This window comes from Ranitomeya imitator, chromosome 5, assembly GCF_032444005.1.
Source record: "Ranitomeya imitator isolate aRanImi1 chromosome 5, aRanImi1.pri, whole genome shotgun sequence".
Taxonomy (NCBI): domain Eukaryota; kingdom Metazoa; phylum Chordata; class Amphibia; order Anura; family Dendrobatidae; genus Ranitomeya; species Ranitomeya imitator.
Genome location: NC_091286.1, coordinates 659,980,797 through 659,998,966, shown reverse-complemented (window position 1 = coordinate 659,998,966; position 18,170 = coordinate 659,980,797). Strand labels below are relative to the sequence as shown.

The 18,170-nt window shown below is 43.3% G+C and overlaps 1 protein-coding gene across 1 annotated transcript in view; it reads right to left on the bottom strand.

The window, feature by feature from the left end:
• RCAN2 (regulator of calcineurin 2) overlaps positions 1 to 18,170 on the bottom strand; it is a 124,288-nt gene that overhangs the window by 101,214 nt on the left and 4,904 nt on the right. Inside the window, exon 2 of the mRNA XM_069728206.1 lies at positions 7,684 to 7,910. Within this exon, the coding sequence (XP_069584307.1) occupies positions 7,684 to 7,908 (225 nt within the window). The 5' untranslated portion in view covers positions 7,909 to 7,910. The remainder of the gene's footprint in view (positions 1 to 7,683; positions 7,911 to 18,170) is intronic.

The following is an 18,170-nucleotide window of genomic DNA, read 5'->3' as shown; positions in this document are numbered from 1 at the left end:
GTCAGTTTGAGGGGTCTATATGGCTGAAAATACCCAAAAGTGACACCATTCTAAAAACTGCACCCCTCAAGGTACTCAAAACCACATTCAAGAAGTTTATTAACCCTTCAGGTGCTTCACAGAAGCAGAAGCAACATGGAAGGAAAAAATTAACATTTAACTTTTTAGTCACAAAAATTATCTTTTAGCAACAATTTTTTTATTTTCCCAATGGTAAAAGGAGAAACTGAACCACGAAAGTTGTTGTCCAATTTGTCCTGAGTACGCTGATACCTCATATGTGGGGGTAAACCACTGTTTTGGCGCACGGCAGGGCTTGGAAGGGAAGGAGCGCCATTTGACTTTTTGAATCAAAAATTGGCTCCACTCTTTAGCGGACACCATGTCACGTTTGGAGAGCCCCCGTGTGCCTAAAAATTGGAGCTCCCCCACAAGTGACCCCATTTTGGAAACTAGACGCCCCAAGGAACTTATCTAGATGCATAGTGAGCACTTTGAACCCCCAGGTGCTTCACAAATTGATCCGTAAAAATGAAAAAGTACTTTTTTTTCGCAAAAAAATTCTTTTAGCCTCAATTTTTTCATTTTCACATGGGCAACAGGATAAAATGGATCCTAAAATGTGTTGGGCAATTTCTCCTGAGTACAGCAATACCTCACATGTGGAGGTAAACCACTGTTTGGGCACATGGTAAGGCTCGGAAGGGAAGGAGCGCCATTTGACTTTTTGAATGAAAAATTATTTCCATCGTTAGCGGACACCATGTCGCGTTTGGATAGCTCCTGTGTGCCTAAACATTGGCGCTCCCCCACAAGTGACCCCATTTTGGAAACTAGACCCCAAAAGGAACTAATTTAGATGCCTAGTGAGCACTTTAAACCCTCAGGTGCTTCACAAATTGATCTGTAAAAATGAAAAAGTAATTTTTTTTCACAAAAAAATTCTTTTCGCCTCAATTTTTTCATTTTCACATGGGCAGTAGGATAAAATGGATCATAAAATTTGTTGGGCAATTTCTCCCGAGTACGCCGATACCTCATATGTGGGGGTAAACCACTGTTTGGGCACTCGGCAGGGCTCGGAAGAGAAGGCGCGCCATTTGACTTTTTGAATGGAAAATTAGCTCCAATTGTTAGCGGACACCATGTCGCGTTTGGAGAGACCCTGTGTGCCTAAACATTGGAGCTCCCCCACAAGTGACCCCATTTTGGAAACTAGACCCCCCAAGGAACTTATCTAGATGCATATTGAGCACTTTAAACCCCCAGGTGCTTCACAGAAGTTTATAACGCAGAGCCATGAAAATAAAAAATCATTTTTCTTTCCTCAAAAATGATTTTTTAGCCTGGAATTTCCTATTTTGCCAAGGATAATAGGAGAAATTGGACCCCAAATATTGTTGTCCAGTTTGTCCTGAGTACGCTGATACCCCATATGTGGGGGTAAACCACTGTTTGGGCGCACGGCAGGGCTCGGAAGGGATGGCACGCCATTTGGCTTTTTAAATGGAAAATTAGCTCCAATCATTAGCGGACACCATGTCACGTTTGGAGAGCCCCTGTGTGCCTAAACATTGGAGATCCCCCAGAAATGACACCATTTTAGAAACTAGACCCCCAAAGGAACTAATCTAGATGTGTGGTGAGGACTTTGAACCCCCAAGTGCTTCACAGAAGTTTATAACGCAGAGCCATGAAAAAAAAAAAAATAAATATTTTCTCAAAAATGATCTTTTAGCCTGCAATTTTTTATTTTCCCAAGGGTAACAGGAGAAATTTGACCCCAAAAGTTGTTGTCCAGTTTCTCCTGAGTACGCTGATACCCCATATGTGGGGGTAAATCACTGTTTGGGCACATGCCGGGGCTCGGAAGTGAAGTAGTGACGTTTTGAAATGCAGACTTTGATGGAATGCTCTGTGGGCGTCACGTTGCATTTGCAGAGCCCCTGATGTGGCTTAACAGTAGAAACCCCCCACAAGTGACCCCATTTTGGAAACTAGACCCCGAAAGGAACTTATCTAGATGTGTGGTGAGCACTTTGAACCCCCAAGTGCTTCATAGAAGTTTATAATGCAGAGCCGTGAAAATAATAAATACGTTTTCTTTCCTCAAAAATAATTATTTAGCCCAGAATTTTTTAATTTTCCCAAGGGTAACAGGAGAAATTTGACCCCAATATTTGTTGTCCAGTTTCTCCTGAGTACGGTGATACCCCATATGTGGGGGTAAACTACGGTTTGGGCACATGCCGGGGCTTGGAATTGAAGTAGTGACGTTTTGAAATGCAGACTTTGATGGAATGCTCTGCGGGCGTCACGTTGCGTTTGCAGAGCCCCTGATGTGCCTAAACAGTAGAAACCCCCCACAAGTGACCCCATTTTGGAAACTAGACCCTGAAAGGAACTTATCTAGATGTGTGGTGAGCACTTTGAACCCCCAAGTGCTTCATAGAAGTTTATAATGCAGAGCCGTGAAAATAATAAATACGTTTTCTTTCCTCAAAAATAATTATTTAGCCCAGAATTTTTTATTTTCCCAAGGGTTACAGGAGAAATTGGACCCCAAAAGTTGTTGTCCAGTTTCTCCTGAGTACGCTGATACCCCATATGTGGGGGTAAACCACTGTTTGGGCACACGTCGGGGCTCAGAAGGGAAGTAGTGACTTTTGAAATGCAGACTTTGATGGAATGGTCTGCGGGTGTCACGTTGCGTTTGCAGAGCCCCTGGTGTGCCTAAACAGTAGAAACCCCCCACAAGTGACCCCATTTTAGAAACTAGACCCCCCAAGGAACTTATCTAGATATGTGGTGAGCACTTTGAACCCCCAAGTGCTTCACAGACGTTTACAACGCAGAGCCGTGAAAATAAAAAATCATTTTTCTTTCCTCAAAAATTATGTTTTAGCAAGCATTTTTTTAGATTCACAAGGGTAACAGGAAAAAATTGGACCCCAGTAATTGTTGCGCAGTTTGTCCTGAGTATGCTGGTACCCCATATGTGGGGGTAAACCACTGTTTGGGCACACGTCAGGGCTCGGAAGTGAGGGAGCACCATTTGACTTTTTGAATACGAGATTGGCTGGAATCAATGGTGGCGCCATGTTGCGTTTGGAGACCCCTGATGTGCCTAAACAGTGGAAACCCCTCAATTCTAACTCCAACACTAACCCCAACACACCCCTAACCCTAATCCCAACTGTAGCCATAATCCTAATCACAACCCTAACCCCAACACACCCCTAACCACAACCCTAACACCAACACACCCCTAACCCTAACCACAACCCTAATTCCAACCCTAACCCTAAGGCTATGTGCCCACGTTGCGGATTCGTGTGAGATATTTCCGCACCATTTTTGAAAAATCTGCGGGTAAAAGGCACTGTGTTTTACCTGCGGATTTTCCGCGGATTTCCAGTGTTTTTTGTGCGGATTTCACCTGCGGATTCCTATTGAGGAACAGGTGTAAAACGCTGCGGAATCCGCACAAAGAATTGACATGCTGCGGAAAATACAACGCAGCGTTTCCGCGCGGTATTTTCCGCACCATGGGCACAGCGGATTTGGTTTTTCATATGTTTACATGGTACTGTAAACCTGATGGAACACTGCTGCGAATCCGCAGCCAAATCCGCACCGTGTGCACATGGCCTAATTCTAAAGGTATGTGCACACGCTGCGGAAAACGCTGCGGATCGCAGCAGTTTCCCATGAGTGTACAGTTCAATGTAAACCTATGGGAAACAAAAATCGCTGTACACATGCTGCGGAAAAACTGCACGGAAACGCAGCGGTTTACATTCCGCAGCATGTCACTTCTTTGTGCGGATTCCGCAGCGGTTTTACAACTGCTCCAATAGAAAATCGCAATTGTAAAACCGCAGTGAAATGCGCAGAAAAAAACGCGGTAAATCCGCCATAAATCCGCAGCGGTTTAGCACTGCGGATTTATCAAATCCGCAGCGGAAAAATCCGCAGAGGACCAGAATACGTGTGCACATTCCTAACCCTAACCCTAGCCCTAACCCTAGCCCTAACCCTACCCCTACCCCTAACCCTACCCCTAGCCCTACCCCTAGCCCTACCCCTACCCCTAGCCCTAACCTTAACCCTAACCCTACCCCTAACCCTATTCTAACATTAGTGGAAAAAAAAAAAATTTCTTTATTTTTTTATTGTCCCTACCTATGGGGGTGACAAAGGGGGGGGGTCATTTATTATTTTTTTTATTTTGATCACTGAGATAGATTATATCTCAGTGATCAAAATGCACTTTGGAACGAATCTGCCGGCCGGCAGATTCGGCGGGCGCATTGCGCATGCGCCCGCCATTTTGGAAGATGGCGGCGCCCGGGAGAAGACGGACGGGACCCCGGCTGGATCGGTAAGTATGATAGGGTGGGGTGGAACCACGGGGGGGGGGGGATCGGAGCACGGGGGAGGGGGAATCGGAGCGCGGGAGGGGTGGAACGGAGCGCGGGGGCGTGGAACGGAGCACGGGGGGGCTGGAATGGAGCACGGGGGGGTGGAACGGAGCACGGGGGGGTGGATCGGAGTGCAGGGGGGGTGATTGGAGCACGGGGGGGTGATTGGAGCACGGGAGGAGCGGACAAGAGCACGGGGGGGAGCGGAGCACTGGACGGAGGGGAGCCGGAGCAGTGTACCGGCCAGATCGGAGGGCTGGGGGGGCGATCGGTGGGGTGGGGTGGGGGCACACTAGTATTTCCAGCCATGGCCGATGATATTTCAGCATCGGCCATGGCTGGATTGTAATATTTCACCCGTTATAATGGGTGAAATATTACAAATCGCTCTGATTGGCAGTTTCACTTTCAACAGCCAATCAGAGCGATCGTAGCCACGAGGGGGTGAAGCCACCCCCCCTGGGCTAAACTACCACTCCCCCTGTCCCTGCAGATCGGGTGAAATGGGAGTTAACCCTTTCACCCGATCTGCAGGGACGCGATCTTTCCATGACGCCGCATAGGCGTCATGGGTCGGAATGGCACCGACTTTCATGACGCCTACGTGGCGTCATGGGTCGGGAAGGGGTTAATAAAACTCTAATTGAGCTGAGAACCACACCCACTTGGCTAACAAGACTAGATTTATGGACAGGGAAAAGAAGGCCGTATCTCAGGAATGGAGAGGCGCAGGAATAAAAGAAAAACATTGCCAAATTCAGGAGAACAGCAGCGTTCACACCAGATTAAAAAAAACAAACATATTTATGGCAAATGACAGGTCCTCTCCAAGATCCCCCTTTATTAAATTGGAGTCTCGTAGTACTACATCACCCCTACATCCCGCCATTGTCTTACAGTAAATGATGGCCTCAAGCCTTGTCTAGCTCATTGTTCTGCTGCCCGTCCTCCTCCATAAGATACCTCCCATCCCAGCACGCTAACATCCATCTTAAAAAGAATTATCTAACATCTGACAATGCTCAAATGCTTAATAAAATAAGAAATCCTCATGTCCCTGCCCCCAGAACTCCTGTTCTGAAGTGGCCAGGATCTCCCGCCAATCTCTGTAATTCCTTTTGGGTTCGGACAGTCATGTGATCGCTGCAGCCAATCACTAGCTGCAAGGCTAACCAGGAGCTATTGATTGGATGCAGCAGTCACATGTCCATCTGGACCAACCAGGAAGAATGGGGATTCAGCATGGACACTATCTGCCAGGTTTCCCCCTAGGTCACAGCTGGGGGACACTTTGTGATCATTTTATTAACAGTGGATCCTTCTAACAAGTCAAAGTTATGACCTGCAGTTACCACTTTGTACGCGTTTTGGATGTTCGCTATCGGAGGTAACTGGAACCAAACGGCATGGAGAATGTGTACCTCGGAGGCACCGCCAAAAAAAGGCGTCATCCTACCCGGCGCTAATCCTTGAATCGTGATCCACACGGAGCCGCCCGGCTTAGCACCATTTAGTAAATCCGCACATCTGTCTTATGTTTTGATTTAAGAGGGCGAAACTTTGGCACCGTTCGAGCTTTTTATTTAGGGCATTATTCACACAGGACGCATCAGCCGCGGAATTTCAGCACTAAATTGTACAGATACCGCTACGGTTTACCCTGCGGGTGCACCGCCAACTTCACCTCGATTTTTGCAGCCATAATTTGGTATATCGCAGATGTCAAATCTATAGCGTTGGACCAATTTACGCTCTGCGTCCTATGAATGGGGTTTCATGAGATCTCACTAACAAAACACTGGTTCGGAAAACGCAGCAGAGACGCGTCCAATGTGAACAACACTAATCACAAAGAACGGGTCTTCGAAATGTCCCGCGGGAAGGTAGAGCTGGCGAAACGTTCATTCATTCTCTATGGCCCAGCGGAGAAAGCGAATCCTGGTGATCTGATATCTCTGCCAGTCCCATAGAGAATGATTGTAGTCCATATCTGGCAGGGCAAATCAAAGCCCCGTTTTTATGATTGGTGGTCAAAGACCACCAAATCGCAAGTTATTCCCTATCCCATGGATAGCTATTAAATGTAAAATTACCATTATATGGGACCTGAGCTTTTAACAAATTTTGCATAAATCAATACTAGAGGCGAATATAAGAAACATTTAAATAAATCTGCTTCTTTCTCCACTTGAGCGACATCTTCCCCTTCCCTTCTGCTTGAAAACAACTTAAATAAGACTGAGAGATCAGATTACAGCTGCCTATTTAAGTCTATGGAGAGGAGGCAGGAGAAGAAAGGAGCAGAGTGAGAAGCAGAGATTGTGCAGATTCTAGTTAGCACATCCTAGAGCTGGATTCACATCTACACCACCCAGTTTGGCTGTATAATGTCCTCCATGCTGATGATTTTGCACTCCATAGAGACAGGGGAGCAGGAATCCCTCATGTTTGTGTGTTGTGTATGTGAGACATCATAGCAGCGAGTCTCCACCCCACTAGCTCAGAAAAAAACTGAAAATTAGAGATGAAGTTTGCAGATGGGAAAAATGCAAGACATGTCAACCCTGCACAGGGGCCGTCATTGCCAGGGTTCGTTTCATCAGAAGGGACAGCGTATGTGCAATGAGCTACTAATGAGGTTTCAAGATCAATTTACTGACCTTAGGCAAGGCCCAAAGTATCAACGAGACAGTGTCTATATAAGATCTATGCTGCGTTTCACCAATCGCTTCTTCAAGGGCTCTGCCTTATTAGCCATGCAACTGGAGACAGATCTGTTGGAAACGTCCAATGCTAGTCTGGCACTTTAGAGTTGCCAAACCCAAATTGTAGACCACTTTTTTTTTTAAAATTCAAGTATCGCCTCTTCACTAGTGATTGGATGAATTTATTAACCACTTTGCCAAATTCTAATGCTGCGTTTCACCAATCGCTTCTTCAAGGGGTCTGCCTTATTATGCATGCAACTAGAGACAGATGTGTTCTAAACATCCATTGTGCCATTGTTCAATGCCAGTGTGGCATTCTAGAGTTGCCAAACCCAAATTGTAGACCACTTTTTTTTTTGACAATTCAAGTATCGCCTCTTCACTAGTGATTGGATGAATTTATTAACCACTTTGCCAAATTCTAAGTATCACGAGAAGAGGGGACAGGTCAAAAGCTTGCAATCTAAAATGTAGGGATAGGGGTGGGTTGCGGCGAGGGGTGATACCCATCCATTTACCGACCCGTTATGGGATCAGAACCAATATCCTACCTTGCTGGCTCCATCTTCGAACACAGATTGGTGGACGTTGCATGCAAACAGGGAATTTGGAAGGTCGTTGAAGTCGGTGATGCCTTGAAAGTCTTCTTCAGTCAGATATCCAGATAAGTCCTTGATTCTGTGTATTGGATAGAGCAAGAGGAACGCTCCACCCCCGACAACAAAGGCAAAATAACTGGGGTCCCTCATCCCAGCAAAGTATGGGTCTTCCCTCATCCCTGGGAAGGAAAAATGGCAGAAGTCAGAATAGCCAAGGTCACGCCGAACACTACAGGTTGCAAAATATGCGTGTCCTCCTGTCCATCAAATCCTCCAGCCATCATACCTAAAAGGTAGTAGTCACTTCCTACCCCTTCCTGCACCATCCTTACCTTCTATGGACACCTTTGGGGGAATTTTTAAAAACTTGTTTTAGAACACTTGAAAGACCTTTTCGGTTGCTTTATAACCCTGTAAAAAAGTTTATTCCTTTTCATGCAGATTCTTATCTTTTTTTGACCATTGTATCATATCCTTAATACATGTATTAATTATCTCATGTAACCAACTTACAACTGTTTGTATGCTCGTATCTATACTTCATTTTGACATGTACAAATAAAGTTTTATAAAACCTAAAAAAAAAAAAAAAAAAAAAAAAAAGTTTATCTGAACTTTCATGTGGTCATAAAACAAGCAAAGAAGAGCTCAGAGGAAGGAATAGAAGAGTTCTAAAGTCTCTAGGCCGGATGAGCTCACTGACCGATTCTCAGTTAACTACTTCTGCATCCAACAAAAGAGACTGAAAAAGGTGCAAAACTGAAGGAACTGAAACAGACAAAGTTCAGATTCATCATCATCTTCGCGCCTTTTCTTTTCCTGGAGTAAAAATGGTTCTAATAAGTGACTTATTATACTTGCACCTTATTCATTAATCATTGTGCCCCTTTTTTTTTTTTTTACTTTTTTCTCTTTTTTACGTTTTAACCCGATTCATCAATTGCGACTTTTCAAAATGTTGGCACAATTACGTTCCGCTTGCGCCAATGTTGTCCAATTTCATTTCTGCACAGTCACAAAACTTTTTATTCCAAAAAAAAAAAAAAGGCACCAAAAAGGTAAAAGACAAAAAAAAAACAAAAAAAAACATATTTTGATAATTTTTGCGTTTTGGAGCAGAGAAAAATGGCAACAAATATAAGAGAAAAAAATGCAAATGATGAATTGGGGACAAACAATGGTAACAAGTTGGGAATCTTTTCCTAACACTATGATTAAGTTGTAGTAAAAAAAAAAAAAAAAAGAAGGCCCAAAAAGAAATAAAACAGGCCCTTTCTCCTACACCTCGGTGCACGGGAGCCCCATAGAAGCCGCCAGAACTGTGCTAATCCTGGGAAATAATCCGTATTCACACCGTGCAGCGACCGCGCTCTGATGAATAGGGTTTCATTTTAACGAAAAAGTTTTAACCTTATTAAAATACCAGAGCGCCGCGGTCCGAATTCCTGGAGGTATTAGGTGACTAAGCCGTGTTCTGTTAGCAAAGAAACAGTCACTACCCAGATAAACCTGACACCCAAATGAGCCGCCTGAAAGCCTCCCCCCCGCACAACGCCAGCTCACGTCTGCCCGCATCTCTGTGTACTGGCACTGACAATACAGCTAATGACCAGGGAGAATGGGACAGTAATTATCACGGGTGGAAATCATGAGACGCAGAGGAACGATGAGTAATTACTCTCTCTATGATATATGGAAAGCTCTTGTCTAATCTGGCAGCAAATCATTTCTGTTTGGCCCTATTATATATTATTTATTCTATTATTTTTATTATATTAATATCATATTTTATTACTATTATTTTTTATATTATTGTACTATTTATATTATTTTTTATATTATCAATTTTACTATTTATCAAATTATTGCTGCTATTATTTATCATATTATTGCTAGAATAATTTTTTATATTATTTTACTATTTATATTTTTTTTATATTATTAATTTTACTATCTAACAAATTATTATTTTTAATATTTATCACACTATTACTATTTTTTGTATTGTTAATTTTACTATTTATACAATTATTACTATTGTTATTTTTACTATTTATCATATTATTACTATTATTTTTACTATTTATTATATTATTATTTTTATATTATTAATTTTACTATTTTTCACAATATTACTATTATTATTTTTACTATTTATCATACTACTATTATTTTTAGATTATTTTACTATTCATATTATTTTTATATTATTAATTGTACTATATATAACATTATTACTATTATTATTTTTACTATTTATCATATTACTTTTTATATTATTAATTTTACTATTTTTCACAATATTACTATTGTTGTTTTTACTATTTATCATATTATTAATTGAACTATTTATCAAATTATTACTATTTGTGGTTATTGTTATTTACCTTTTTATTACATTTTGCATTATTTATCATATTATTACTTTGATTATTTTTTACATTTTTTTTTTTTTTTTACAAAACCTATAATAATCACATTTGCCACCAGGTTTTTTTTTTATTAATAATCACCAGCCCATAGCTTTGGAGAGAGTTTTTGGTCATTTTTTTCCATTGACTGGAGCATGGTGAATATCAACATAAGTGGTAACACCGACCGGGATTGAAACCATTTTTGGAAATAAAAATCTAATTTTGTAAATATCGTTTTAAATTCTTGTCTTTTGCAGACATGGTCTATGTGACTATCTGCACAATTGCATTGAACCCAATTAGGTTATTTCCAAAATAACACGTTTTAACCATATGCCAGAAATACTGTAGCTGAGCGCAGGACTGAGCTTTATCCAGCGGTGCCATAGATAATAAATGGAGCAGAGTTTGGACATGAGCACTTTCGCTCCATTCTGGATGGGCAGAGCTACAAGCTTTGGATCTCTAAGGATCCCAGCAGGAGAACCCCCAGCAGGAGAATCCCCAGCAGGAGAATCCCCAGCAGGTTCACCATCTATAAAATAGGGGATAACTGGCTGGTTTCGCCCATTGGAATCCTCAGAGATCCCAAGCTCTGGGCTTCATACGCCCATCCAGAAGTGTGCACTCTCAACCTCTGCTCCATATATTGTCTATGGGACTGCCAGAGAAAGCAGAGTACTGCGCTCCACAATTTCTGGCATATGGGTAAAACTTATTTTGGGAATAACCCTTGATGTTTATCCCAGGCTATGTAACATTCTGAAGGACATAACGGGACTCTAAAGAGGACCATACACATGAGTAAGCTGTCGGCCAACTTTGCCTCCCATCTGCCCTTATACACCTCAACTCAGCTGAAGGTTCCTACGTGGAAAAACCTGATACCACCTCTGGCAGCAACTAATCTCCTGTATCGAGGAGAGTTGTGAGTACTCCATACACATCAGATGGTCAGCGGATCCTGCCAAAATCATCAACCTTTTAACTAATGTGTAGGAGTCTTTACATTCATGGCCAACCCAACAACTTATACGGATTTCCTCAAACTACTCACCTTAATAAACCCACCTACCCTGCCACCTTCATGGCTGCAGTTTGCTGCTCCTCACCTCTTACATTTCAAATTAACCCGTGCTGTCCTGTGTTTCCAGCAGTTTCTCCTCAAGGTTTTAATCTTCATTATCTGCCCACCTACTTCTCCACCTGGCCTCATAAGTTCCTAGAAATTTCTTATGCCCAAGTCAGCATCCAAAAATAAGTCCCTGTGTATCCTACTACTAATTTTTTCCTCAAGAGTATTCCCTTCCTGACCTTCATGACTACTTCTCCAGCTTGGCTTTCACCTTCTTGACCTACCTAACTACTCAACCTAGCCTGTATGACCTAGGCTACCACACTTCTGCATGCTACTTACCTTTCTGACACTACTCAAGGCCACCAAGAACTTTCCAAGTACTTACACTACTTACGGCCACCAAGAACTTTCCAAGTATTGACACTACTCAAGGACGCCAAGAACTTTCCAAGTACTGACAGTGGTGAAGGCCACCAGAACTTTCCAAGTACTTACACTACTTACGGCCACCAAGAACTTTCCAAGTATTGACACTACTCAAGGCCACCAAGAACTTTCCAAGTACTGACACTATTCAAGGCCGCCAAGAACTTTCCAAGTATTGACACTAATCAAGGCCACCAAGAACTTTCCAAGTATTGACACTACTCAAGTACTTACACTACTTATGGCCACCCAGAACTTTCCAAGTATTGACACTACTCAAGACCACCAAGAACTTTCCAAGTGCTTACACTACTTACGGCCATCCAGAACTTTCCAAGTATTGACACTACTCCAGGCCGCCAAGAACTCTCCAATTATTGACACTACTCCAGGCCACCAACAACTTTCCAAGTATTGACTATAACTTCTTCTCAAGCTTCTTTATTTTTGTATCTACTGAACTTCTTCTCCACCTTTTTCACTGTAGGTTATTTACATTCCAAATTTTAGGCCCTCAACAAACAAGATAAATTTTGGCAAAAATGACAGATTTTTACCGTAGCGATTGTCAGGTTCTTTGGAAAAAAGAATGAATAAGTTAAAGCTCTGATCAGCATTGTTGGATTTTCTTGGCCAATCATAGGCTCTGGTTGTATCACCGGTGGAAAAACAAACAACCAAATGTTTCACCTTTGTCTGATGTGCATGGCGGCCTTTGCCATGCAATACCATCCTGGGTATCAGATCCTACTGACCAACAAAACACCAGTCTTGATAAATTGTGGCCTCAATGTTTTGACATGACCAAAATGCACATCCAGGCAGGGACGTAATGATCATCGTGGCAGAAGATGTGACTACGTCCGGGCCTGTGTGGCAGGGGGTCCGCTGATGGTAGAATCGAGTAACACACATATATTACACACCACAGGGACCCTCCAGCTCCCTGTGCTGTAATACATGCCGCCAGCAGTGATGTCATACGCTGCCCCTGCAGGCACACTGAAGTCAGCTGCCGGCAATGGTAGAGGACTAAGTACGTTGTGGGAGCAGAACAAGGTACGAAAAATCGTTTTTTTTAATGTTTTGGAAAACAGAACAGACATTTTACTAGGAAGGGGTCCAGGACGAGGTCATTATACTAGGAAGGAGTCCATGATGCCAGTCATTATTATAGGATGGGGGTCATTCTACCAGAATGGGGGACATTATACCAGGAAGGAGCTCAGGATGGTGGTCATTATTAAAGGATGGGATACATTAAATCAGGAAGGGGTCCATGATGGGGCAAATTATACCAGGATGGGGAACAAGGTTCCAGGAAGGGGCCATGATGAGTGATTTTATTACAGTAAGGGGCACAGGACAAGGACAGTATACCAGGTAGAGGCCCAGGATGTCGGAAATTATTACAGGAAGGAGCCCATAAGGGGGGACATTAAAAAAGATAGGAGGACATTACACCAGGAAGGGGCCCATGATGGGGCAAATTATACCAGGAAGGGGCTCAGGATGGGGGACATTATCACGGGAAGAGGCCCAGAACAGGGAATAGTTTAACAGGAAGGAAGGAAATATCATAATATTCATACCTGATCAAAAAGGGAAGCATTTATAGAAATGGCATAATCATTGGTTTTCTGATCACTTCCCTCCCCCCCTCCCCCAAACCCCCCCAAAAAAAAATTTTATGTATCCCAAAAAGTTACCAGATTTGCTGATGGGAAAGATAAAAAGCGTATGGGTCTGATCATGGCGGCCTCCTGTATCCTGCATTTCCAACACCCACCATACCGACAGCGGAGCCGCTGCCCCCCCGGGCACAATGCAGATTCCCTGTAGACACAGCATTATCCCGCCATTCACTATAAACACTGCGCACATTATAGCGGAGAACGCGGATCGCAGACATATCTTCCGTCCTCCACGGGGAAAGGGGTCTCATCTGCACCTCTCCCCCTATAACACGGAGAGTCACTGCGGTGAAAGGGGAAGGTAAGACTCCCACATCACACAGGTCACATCCACAGATATCCGTGTATGAGCCGCACGTCAGAGCCGAGTGCACCGATCACTGCAGGACGGGCCGCTTATACCAACCCCCAGCAACTGACACAGAGCGCTCATCACTCACTAACAAGAGGTTCTTCAGCAGCTGCAGGCTGTAAAGCACTGCTTGTTATAGAATATCATAATACACCACAGCTGCTGCAGAACCTCATCACATACCACAGCTGCTGCAGAACCTCATAATATACCTCAGCTGCTGCACAACCTCATCGCACACCACAGCTGCTGCAGAACCTCATAATACACCTCAGCTACTGAAGTACCTCATTACATACCACAGCTGCTACAAATCATAATATACCGCAGCTGCTGCAGAACCTCATCACACACCACAGCTGCTGCAGAACCACATCACAAACCACAGCTGCCGCAGAACTTCATAATACACCACAGCTGCTGCCGAACATCATAATACAGAATCTTCTCTTACTCTCCAAAGAGGTTCTGCAGAAGCTGAGGTGTAACATAGTAACATAGTTAGTAAGGCCGAAAAAAGACATTTGTCCATCCAGTTCAGCCTATATTCCATCATAATAAATCCCCAGATCTACGTCCTTCTACAGAACCTAATAATTGTATGATACAATATTGTTCTGCTCCAGGAAGACATCCAGGCCTCTCTTGAACCCCCCGACTGAGTTCGCCATCACCACCTCCTCAGGCAAGCAATTCCAGATTCTCACTGCCCTAACAGTAAAGAATCCTCTTCTATGTTGGTGGAAAAACCTTCTCTCCTCCAGACGCAAAGAATGCCCCCTTGTGCCCGTCACCTTCCTTGGTATAAACAGATCCTCAGCGAGATATTTGTATTGTCCCCTTATATACTTATACATGGTTATTAGATCGCCCCTCAGTCGTCTTTTTTCTAGACTAAATAATCCTAATTTCGCTAATCTATCTGGGTATTGTAGTTCTCCCATCCCCTTTATTAATTTTGTTGCCCTCCTTTGTACTCTCTCTAGTTCCATTATATCCTTCCTGAGCACCGGTGACCAAAACTGGACACAGTACTCCATGTGCGGTCTAACTAGGGATTTGTACAGAGGCAGTATAATGCTCTCATCATGTGTATCCAGACCTCTTTTAATGCACCCCATGATCCTGTTTGCCTTGGCAGCTGCTGCCTGGCACTGGCTGCTCCAGGTAAGTTTATCATTAACTAGGATCCCCAAGTCCTTCTCCCTGTCAGATTTACCCAGTGGTTTCCCATTCAGTGTGTAATGGTGACATTGATTCCTTCTTCCCATGTGTATAACCTTACATTTATCATTGTTAAACCTCATCTGCCACCTTTCAGCCCAAGTTTCCAACTTATCCAGATCCATCTGTAGCAGAATACTATCTTCTCTTGTATTAACTGCTTTACATAGTTTTGTATCATCTGCAAATATTGATATTTTACTGTGTAAACCTTCTACCAGATCATTAATGAATATGTTGAAGAGAACAGGTCCCAATACTGACCCCTGCGGTACCCCACTGGTCACAGCGACCCAGTTAGAGACTATACCATTTATAACCACCCTCTGCTTTCTATCACTAAGCCAGTTACTAACCCATTTACACACATTTTCCCCCAGACCAAGCATTCTCATTTTGTGTACCAACCTCTTGTGCGGCACGGTATCAAACGCTTTGGAAAAATCGAGATATACCACGTCCAATGACTCACCGTGGTCCAGTCTATAGCTTACCTCTTCATAAAAACTGATTAGATTGGTTTGACAGGAGCGATTTCTCATAAACCCATGCTGATATGGAGTTAAACAGTTATTCTCATTGAGATAATCCCGAATAACATCCCTCAGAAACCCTTCAAATATTTTACCAACAATAGAGGTTAGACTTACTGGCCTATAATTTCCAGGTTCACTTTTAGAGCCCTTTTTGAATATTGGCACCACATTTGCTATGCGCCAGTCCTGCGGAACAGACCCTGTCGCTATAGAGTCACTAAAAATAAGAAATAATGGTTTATCTATTACATTACTTAGTTCTCTTAGTACTCGTGGGTGTATGCCATCCGGACCCGGAGATTTATCTATTTTAATCTTATTTAGCCGGTTTCGCACCTCTTCTTGGGTTAGATTGGTGACCCTTAATATAGGGTTTTCATTGTTTCTTGGGATTTCACCTAGCATTTCATTTTCCACCGTGAATACCGTGGAGAAGAAGGTGTTTAATATGTTAGCTTTTTCCTCGTCATCTACAACCATTCTTTCCTCACTATTTTTTAAGGGGCCTACATTTTCAGTTTTTATTCTTTTACTATTGATATAGTTGAAGAACAGTTTGGGATTAGTTTTACTCTCCTTAGCAATGTGCTTCTCTGTTTCCTTTTTGGCAGCTTTAATTAGTTTTTTAGATAAAGTATTTTTCTCCCTATAGTTTTTTAGAGCTTCAATGGTGCCATCCTGCTTTAGTAGTGCAAATGCTTTCTTTTTACTGTTAATTGCCTGTCTTACTTCTTTGTTTAGCCACATTGGGTTTTTCCTATTTCTAGTCCTTTTATTCCCACAAGGTATAAACCGCTTACACTGCCTATTTAGGATGTTCTTAAACATTTCCCATTTATTATCTGTATTCTTATTTCTGAGGATATTGTCCCAGTCTACCAGATTAAGGGCATCTCTAAGCTGTTCAAACTTTGCCTTCCTAAAGTTCAGTGTTTTTGTGACTCCCTGACAAGTCCCCCTAGTGAAAGACAGGTGAAACTGTACAATATTGTGGTCGCTATTTCCTACATGCCCGACCACCTGCAGATTTGTTATTCTGTCAGGTCTATGTGTGTATTACGTCGTCCTCTTCATAATGTCCATAAGTCGTTATGTTCCATGCTGGATGGGGGGGGGGGTGGAAGTTGATGAGACCGTCCCTTTAAATCCAGTCTCAAACAGCCACATATGAACCTTTAAAGGCTTTTCCTATAGGTAACTTTTCCGCTCATCACTCAGGAAGCGAAGGCTGCACATGAATAATGGGGGTGACTGATCAAAACTAGCGCAAGGGGAAACTAGAGCAGTTGCCCATAACAAGCCATCGGTCTCCAGAGCCCCTGAGGACTCGGTGAATGGATGATACGGACAACTGCTCCCCATTTCCTTGGCACTGGTTTTGATAAATCTTTCCCAACATGACATGCAAATTGCCTCTTCAGAGAAAAAGAGGACTTAAACTCTATAGCGCCACCTGTTGGAAGTAGCGATCCTACAAGTCACCATCAACCCTTCAACGAGTCGTGCAATATGACTTAGGATAAACGCCAAATCAGTACCTCAATTCGCAGACACGGTGTTTCGGGCTGTTGGCCCTTGTCAGTGTGAAGCATGAGAACTAATTTGGCTAGGTGAGAGGCTCTGGACTGGGGTCTAAGGGTTATCGTTTCTCCTTAAGGTACCGTTACACTAAACGACTTACCAACGATCACGACCAGCGATACGACCTGGCAGTGATCGTTGGTAAGTCGTTGTGTGGTCGCTGGGGAGCTGTCACACAGACAGCTCTCTCCAGCGACCAACGATCAGGGGAAAGACTTCGGCATCGTTGAAACTGTCTTCAACGATGCCGAAGTCCCCGGGTAACCAGGGTAAACATCGGGTTACTAAGCGCGGCCCTGCACTTAGTAACCCGATATTTACCCTGGTTACAAGTGAACACATCGCTGGATCGGCATCACACACGCCGATCCAGCGATGACAGCGGGTGATCAGCGACCAAAAAAAGGTCCTGATCATTCCCAGCGACCAACGATCTCCCAGCAGGGGCCTGATCGTTGGTTGCTGTCACACATAACGAGATCGTTAGCGGGATCGTTGCTACGTCACAAAAAACGTGACGTTGCAACGATATGGTTAACGAAATCGTTATGTGTGAAGGTACCTTTATGGAGAGTGACATACCAGCTCTGGCTTGTCAAGGTAAGGAGGCTTATTCGCCATGCAATGCTCCTCTGGGAAATATAATATGCAAATTGCCTCTTCTGAGAAAAAGAGGACTTGAGCTCTATAGCGCCACCTGTTGGAAGTAGCGATCCTACAAGTCACAATCAACCCTTTAACAAGTCGTGCAATATGACTTAGGATAAAAGCTAAATCAGTATCTCAATTCGCAGACACGGTAGCCTCTCACCTAGCCAAATTAGTTCTCATGCTTCGCACTGACGAGGGCCAACAGCCCGAAACACCGTGTCTGCGAATTGAGATACCGATTTGGCTTTTATCCTAAGTCATATTGCACGACTCGTTAAAGGATTGATTGTGACTTGTAGGATCACTACTTCCAACAGGTGGCGCTATAGAGTTCAAGTCCTCTTTTTCTCAGAAGAGGCAATTTGCATATTATATTTCCCAGAGGAGCATTGCATGGCGAATAAGCCTCCATACCTTGACAAGCCAGAGCTGGTATGTCACTCTCCATAAGGAGAAACGACACCCATTAGACCCCAACATGAC